This window comes from Solanum tuberosum, unplaced genomic scaffold (assembly GCF_000226075.1).
Source record: "Solanum tuberosum cultivar DM 1-3 516 R44 unplaced genomic scaffold, SolTub_3.0 scf00410, whole genome shotgun sequence".
In the NCBI taxonomy this organism is placed as follows: Eukaryota; Viridiplantae; Streptophyta; class Magnoliopsida; order Solanales; family Solanaceae; genus Solanum; species Solanum tuberosum.
Genome location: NW_006239326.1, coordinates 328,023 through 336,382, shown reverse-complemented (window position 1 = coordinate 336,382; position 8,360 = coordinate 328,023). Strand labels below are relative to the sequence as shown.

At 31.1% G+C, this 8,360-nt stretch overlaps 1 protein-coding gene across 1 annotated transcript; it reads right to left on the bottom strand.

Annotated features, from left to right (window-relative positions):
• Positions 1-1,152: 1,152 nt before the first annotated feature.
• LOC102587875 (lysine histidine transporter-like 6) lies at positions 1,153-5,019 on the bottom strand. Its single transcript, XM_006362485.2, has 8 exons — positions 4,911-5,019; positions 4,663-4,802; positions 3,890-4,273; positions 2,828-3,221; positions 2,607-2,712; positions 2,185-2,276; positions 1,901-1,969; positions 1,153-1,460 (listed from the first exon to the last, which is right to left on the bottom strand). The coding sequence occupies exons 1-8, from the start codon at positions 4,941-4,943 to the stop codon at positions 1,362-1,364; spliced, it is 1,317 nt and encodes a 438-aa protein (XP_006362547.1). The 5' UTR covers positions 4,944-5,019; the 3' UTR covers positions 1,153-1,361.
• Positions 5,020-8,360: the final 3,341 nt, after the last annotated feature.

Genomic DNA, 8,360 nt, shown 5'->3' with positions numbered 1-8,360 from the left:
AAAAAAAAAAGAAGGGGGGGGGGGGGGGGGGGGAGGGGAGTAATAAGACCTTAGTTTAGTTAAAGTATCTCTGAAATTTCGGTCATAAACTAGGGGGTACTTGTGCCTCATCCCTTATTTTAATGGATTATCATAAATGTTAGAAATAATTTTCTAGTTCTTTATTTATGATATTTTTGTAAGAGATTTCTATATCTGCACATAATAGATCTTTATTTATATAAATAAAAAATTTAAAAAGATTTTTTTTAAATTTAAACTAAAGAGGGCAATAGATCTCATTTTCTCGGTTAATTATCTGTTCAGCTCATACAAAAGCAATATGCTTGCATGGTTGTGATTTCAGTTTTCCAACTTTTACAAGATGCTCCTTAAAGTTCAATAAAGAAAATGAAGCAAAAATATAATGGTAGGCCAAATGAAATAAATCTTAGGTTTATATTTTTATTCATTTTGAGATCAATATTGAATGTAACAAAAAAATGTTATATTTTGTCCCCCATGATCTTTTTTTTTTCTCGCACTCCTAGACCATGACATAAATATAGTTTCGACTCACCATGATAACTCAATTAAACTCTTTGTTTTGGCCAACACTATTCAAGGTGCACCCGGAGTGATTCTGATACCATTTGTAGTAACGTGATCCACTAGTGATATTATTTGTTTTGAATCTAAGTTTATACTTTGAAATGTGTAATCGTCTAATTTAAAATGTTAAGTTATTAAAGAGAATATATTTTTATTATTTAATTATATACTCAATACGCACACCTTTAAAACCATCGTTATGGTCTAAGATTTGTTTTCTTATATAACTAACATATAAGGTGGACATTATTTTTAATTTTTATATACTAGTAGATGTTGTATTTCATTTACCTTTTGATGTGCTTATTTCTATCATATCTTAAATCTCCAAAAAAATTCTCGCTCCGACACTAGTCGAGATCCTAAGCTGTCAGTTCAAGCCCTGAAAATGGATATTTCTCTTGGTAAAAAGCGCTATATCCACTTAATCAGTCTAATCAACGCGAATACAAATTAATTGAGCTAGTAAATTTAGAATATTGGATGCTTTGATTAACCAAAAAATAAAAACAATAAAAGAGTAAAAGAAAGTGATGCATAAGACAACATGATATATTTAACTAAAATGGATAAAAAGGAAATTTGCTAAAATCAGAAATCTTAACAAACTACTGCTAAAAAAGCAGCTAGCTCGGTACATAAAGTATCTCGTATTTAATCAGGATTCAGGCAAAGGCCCTACTACATATTGGAATTTTAACTAATTTTTTTTCTGGATTAGATTCCATCCAATAATAGATTTATTTTAAATTAAATTTCAAATGTATTCTTCATGAATAGAACTCATAGGAGGATGAATCAGCAACAATATTTCTCAATCCACCAACTGTGGAGGCTATCATAATAAATACTCCAATAAATATGCATGCCTGAAAATTAATAAAAATGACAAACATTATATTAGTACAACTTTAGAAAACAAAAATTAGATTGAAAATAATTCAAAGGTCCAATTATAATTGATTCGAGTTTAACTTATGTCATTAACGACATACATGATGGATAAATTTAACATGTATGCATTGACAGTGTAAAGGAATTTTTATACAACATGTGTATTCTAACCAACTGTGGTTCCATTTTTATGGACGATTGTAATTATCTTCTAAGTGATTGACATTATAAATTCTTTTTTTTGGTCAGTGTGTAAGAACACGAAAAATATGACTATTTACTTGATACAACATGTTAAAATATATTGATAATATAAAAATTCTTTACACTGTCAGTGTATATGATATGAAACTTATTGATTTACTTTAAAATCATTGAAGCAGAGGAAGAAAATGAGAATTTTTTTTGGACTTACCCAATTTATCCACCATGAGGTACTGAATCTTCTTGGTTTCTTGACCTTAAGCCACATTATGCTTGGGAGCTACAACAAATATTAAAATTAAAAAAAGTCAAAGACATTTTGATTATTAAAGTTGGTCCAAAAAGCTATATATGTTGCTCGGACTCTTTAAATATATTGACAGGTGCATGTCTGATTCTTAAAAAGTAGTATATTTTTGCAGAATCCGGCATAGATGCCGAAATATTTTAGGAGAGCCCGAACAACGTAATAAAAGATTTAGAAACTTGACTTACAAAGTAAGAAGTAGGAGCAAATCCAAATCCTCCAAAGAAACCAAGAAGATCACCAAAGAAAGGGAATGTTACACCAAAAAACAAAGTGAAAGCTGCAATATTAACAAGACAATGCCTTTTCAGCTGAGATCATAATCAGATGCGGATTCAGAATTTAAATTTAATGAATTTGACTTTCAAGATTCTTAGCATTCATGTACTCATTGTAAACGTTAAAATTATGAGTTCAGATCTAATATTTCTTGATATTATCTTATAAGGTTTCACACATTATGTCTAAGTTACGCGTTCAAATGAACTCGTAGCCCAAAAGCCTACATCCGCCCCTGATCATAGTATAGTGAAACGAAGGGCTAACAACTCGTTAAAACTTGATTTTGGGACGATTGGACTAGAAAATATGTAACGAAAAAGCCCCTCACCAACGTATGTAGTACGAACGATGAATCTCAGCAGTACACCAGGTGGGAAATTCCATGTTTTCACCAATTTTTGCTCCATCAGATCAAATACTGGCATAGCATAAACCTGCAACATCAATCATTTTCCTTGTTATATACCTTGAGCTACAACACTCATCGCGTCTAGTAAGAACAATGCATAATGAAATCACGAGTTTTCATTGGCTCGTGTATTCGAGTACCTGATAGCTGCCTATGACATGGACAACCACCATTAAGTTAGCAGCTGCAATGAGCCAAGATGGCCTTTCAAGTCCCACGAGCACGTTGTCATTGACATCTTGACCAAACGCCCAGTACCCGATGAATGCAACAGGGAAATAACACAGGGCATTGACAAAATAAGCCCATACAGCACCTTTCCACATTGGTACTCTGGAAGGCTTTTCAGGTGTTGATGGAATTGTAGCCTGAATCTCAAGGACAACCGCGTGGCCTGCATAAGCAAACGATACTTGGCCTAACGCGTTGAAGACACGGAACATGTAGTCCACTGGACTTGTTGCCTTGTACGCGTAGCTCACGTTAGGGACTCTGCCTTTTCCCACACAACCCACCCATGCTATAGTTGAATAGCTGCAGCACAACAGATTGAGATGAAAGTTTGTAACATATAGTCTAATCTATGTTGCTCCGACTCATCAAAAATGTTTCTACACTCGTGTCAGATCCTCCAAAAATGCACTATTTCTCTAGAGGGTCAAACACACACACATCCACATCTTTTAAGAGTCTGAACAAAAGTTCAGATAGTCAACCAACTGAGCTACTAAGATTCCGTAAAAAATAATCATAATTTTAATAACAGCTATCGAAACCACATAGAATCTAATACATAATAAGAATATTGAACAGAGATACTCTGCTACCATGAGTTTCAACTTCTTTTGTACCAAAAAGTAGATAAAAATAGTCTGCTATAAAGTTAGTGCACAACTTTTTCTTAAAGTTGTTCGGTTGTCACGACCCAAAATCTCATTAGGCAGTGAGGGCATCCACTATCCCAGTAGGCGAACCCCATTGCTTTATTAACAACTTAACTAATGCGGAAATAATATAAAATTAATCAACCGACTTTTATAAATGTGGAATAAACGAGTCAAACCAAACTACCCCAAGACATGGTGACACCAGTATAAGAGCATCTACGAATGTAAACAAGTTCAGAAAAGCTAAAATAACTGTCTAGAAAGAAATAAGAAGCGGCGGAGCTAGAAATTCATATAATCAAGAAAATAAGTTACCTTAGAGACATGATTGCAGCAGCTAATGAAACACCAGAAACAGCATTGAAATTTGGCAATTGTGAAAGAAAGAAATGAATGGCACCAAAGATGCAAATCCAATAAGATTGTCGAATTCGAGTGCAATTAGTACAAGCAATCTCCATGAATTTCATCAAACATTTTCCTCCAGTAACCATGTACACTATGTCACAACCAACCTGAACTATCAGTTGTTGTGGAAGCACAATCCATGCCCCAAGTTTTGGTCCAAAAACATGTTTTCCAAGGTCCTTGTATCGATCAAAACGAACCCCGGGCACACATTCATGGAGTTGAATCATTTGCCACATTGTGTTCAAAGTTATACACCATGATAAGATCATCACTACTATCCCTGGACCCCTGATGAACATATAATCAAAATAAATCCAACGAAAACATGATTCAGTAATATATAAAAACACGTTCTCTCTAACAGTTTAAAGTTTTCAGACGAACTTCAACATGGTATCAGAGCTGCCAGAAGTGCCTAGGGAAAGAATCAGACTAACAAGTGAGAGAAGCATAAAAGCATTTTTGTTTTTCTCAAAACGAGATGATCACACAATTCAACATGGTAATCAGAGCATACATGCTGAAGACGTAATGAAACAAAAAAATATGTTTTGTGTCACAACTTAAGCTTTTAGACGAAATGATCATACAATTCAACAAAATCGAACATTTTTTTCAAGGATCAATACAACAACAACATCATAGTGAAAAACTCTGCATGTTTAGTATATACATACCATCCTAAGTAAGCCATGGCATAAGGTAGGCTAAGAACACCAGCACCAACCATGGCAGTGACAGTATGAAACGTCGAATACCACCATTTCGCTTCGCGAGGTGGACCATCTTCTGCCCATTTTTCATCTGAAGGAACTTCCTGCAAAATCAAGATTCATGAACAAAAAACAAGTTTTTTATTTTTTTTAATGTCTATTCAAGAAACAAGCTAAGGTTGTAATTTCAAGAAAAATTGTAATAAGTTCACCTTTGGAGCTGGTGGAGGAGAAGATGAAACCATGTTTGCAAATGAAATAAGAAAAAGAGACAAAGAATGTGTGAGTTTGTTTGAGCAAACAAGAACAGGTATTTGTACTAGTTCTTGTCACTAATACTTGAGTGGAATAAAGATTAAACAAGTCACTTTTACTGGCTGCTTTTCCTATTTGTAATTCTTTAAATCACCAAAGAGTTTAATTTCTATAAACTAAATATCGTTTGATTTGCGAAGTTAATAATCAAAAGCACATCTAAATTATTATTTTTTCCCGCAAGTTTCACACTTTAACTGTTATACATATGTAGTTATTTTTTCTTGTAGACTTTGCACTGTTTTTCTTATTAACTGTTATGCTTTTTTCATTGGTTTCTTCTTCCTTTACTTGGGTTTTTCATATTTTATCACATACATATATGTAGTGATAAAATTTGCGTACACTCTATCCTCCCCAGACCCCACTTAATAGGATTTCACAAAGTAAATTGTTGTCAGTTGTCACACCTCAACTATATATTGTTCCTTTTACCTACATAAACGATATATCACTATCAATATATTAAAACACACTTCATTGAGTAGTTGATGGTACATAGTGTACACATTGTTTTTTGTTAAAATAGGGTGTCCACCTAAACTTTCACACATTTTCGAGTTTTATATCTCAACTATATATCCAATGTTTTCGTTATTCGTAATAGTACTATTAGCTCTAAGAGACATCAGGTGGACCAATTATTATCGAGTAGTTCAAATATTTGGCCTTAAAATATAATGTATAGATCATAATATTGAGATTAGTAATCTTGGTTAATACTATATCAAAAATATTCATCAGCGGTAATAACTTAAATATATTATTTTAGAGGCAATTATTAGTGACAATTTATTTTGACACTCTTTATAAATGTTCCTAAAGAGTAAAACCTATAGAGACATTAAATTCAATGACAATTAATTAATGTCAATATAAGCTTTAACACTCTTTGTTAATATACATATTTATTGTTGCTAAGCTGTTTTGATTGTAGAGTTATTGCTTTGAATCGAAATATATCATGACTATAAATATTATTACATCCATATCGGATAGATTACGTTGTTCAAACCCTTCATAAATGTTACTGCATCCATGTTGGATTCCTAAAAAATACAATTTTTTTAAAGATCCAAACACATGCCAAATAATATTTTTGAAGAAGTCGAATAATATCTAAGATAATGTAGTTATAGTACTTGCAAATCCATAAAGAAAATGTCAGAAATATAGTACAAAATTCAAGTTATGTCTACCTAATATTAGTGAACTACCAACAACAAAAAAGAGAGGAAAAATTCTTTTCCAAGCAGCATATGCTATGAGAGCCAATGACTCAACACTTTTGCTTCATTATTAGGTTCATATTATAAAATTCTTTAATTAATTGGAGTTCAAGATTCTTGAACCCCTTTTAGTTTGTGTTAATATCACTTTTGGTTCATAATTGATTAATCCTAATTTTAATCTTTCTGATATCTGACTAAGTACATTATATGCCTCTGAAACATGCATATATTCTCAATCCATTTGCTTATGAATATTTTATTAATCTATATAGATATCAATTGTCTTATCACTTAATTATTGTTACTTCATAGTTCTAAAAACAATTTTAATATAACATAGTTTATACAAAAGAGATCAAAACACATATTTTGGAAGGATTAAAATCAAAATCTATCAATAATAATTAAGAGACCAAAAATACTATTATCCCTTTTTTTTAGTGGAAAAAAAAACTATAAGCTCCAAATATGGTCATTTTCATGTAAAGACTTGAAAATAAAGAATTTCAATATTTCATGACTTGACTAATGATAGTAAAAAAAAAGTTTTTTAGTTGGTAGGTGATTTGTTCTTATCTTGGCATCATTATAATGGTTAACTTTATAGAGAAGCAATTTTGTACCACCACATAATCTATTAAAAAGATTAGAAGATGTATGTTCATTAAAGGGTATTGCATTTTTTGTGAAGTGTCCCATTTACTAGGGATTCTACAAAATCAATCATGACATAAAATCAAATAGCATTGGGGGGATTAATTTGAGTATAAATTATTAGGGTATGTAAAGTATATATTCAACCACAAACCCCACACTAGCAAAAAGAAGGAAAAAAGCAAAGAATTTGCACTATTAGAGGCTAGGGAAAAAATTAATATATAAAATTCCCACCATATAGATCAATATCCTTAGACAAAATTAGAATAGAATAAAACAGATGCACAAAACATAAAATAGAAAGAAATTAGTCTCACTCACTTTATATGATGTAGTTTTATCATTTAGACAAAAAGAGGTTTTACATAAAAAAAAATTAAATATTTTAAGTTGTGAATTATTGTAACTATAATATTTTTTTATATATAATTTCTAACTATGTAAATATTTTAAAATTCGAATTCACACAATTTATTTTTAGATAATTGACTCCTATACTCCTAATCAGCTCACATAAAATGAGACGGAGGGAGTAATATAAAAACTTCCCACCAAATCAATATCCTTAGACAAAACTAGGAGGGAATAAAATAGATATACATAAAAGTAAAAACAAGGAATAAAGACAGAGATTCTCAAAACTATAGAATATAAAAAATTGATTGACAGTAGTTTATCATGAAAAAGAACCATTGGTTACAAATTTTAAAAAGTCATTATAACTCACAAAGTAAGAACCACAAAAGATTTTATTTTTTAAAAAATCAAATAAAGAAAACACAGCTCGCATGCAAAAAAGAAACAAAAGGGAGAACAAAAACAACCAATTAAGATATGACGTAACTATGTGATTTAGTGGTTAATAAAGTGAATAAAATTTACGAGATGTTACCAACCAACTCTCATTAGGGATAAAAATATTAGGCAATTTGTTCTAATTTGACTAAGTTAGATTGGAGATGTCCATTTGATCAAACTTTAATATTTGTACGTATTTAATAGATTTCTTTATACAGAATTATTACTAAACCAAACCTAGCTTATATTGTTCATCCTCTCTTGGTGCCCGATATCTATGCTAGTGGATATTGAGGAGGCGTAACTTTTACTAAAGGAATTCAAAATACAGGAAAGTAAACATACAAAAGAAGTTAAGAAGATTTAACATGTTATTATACGTTACATTAAAAAAAACTTATCCATACAATACAACTTTTAGTAAAAACATTTCGAACGAATCAATGTGCCCCTTTAGCTCCCCCCTACTTGTAGGACATATATAGCTAATACTGTCAAAATAATTGAAGTACGCACAAATTTACTTAAATATCACTTTAAAATAAAAAACAAGAAAAAGAATAAATAAAACATAGGGATATAAAGTAGTAATTAACAACCTTTGACAATGTCAGATAGTTTTCTTGAGCAGTTGAGTCTATTGCAATAAAGAACAGTGAG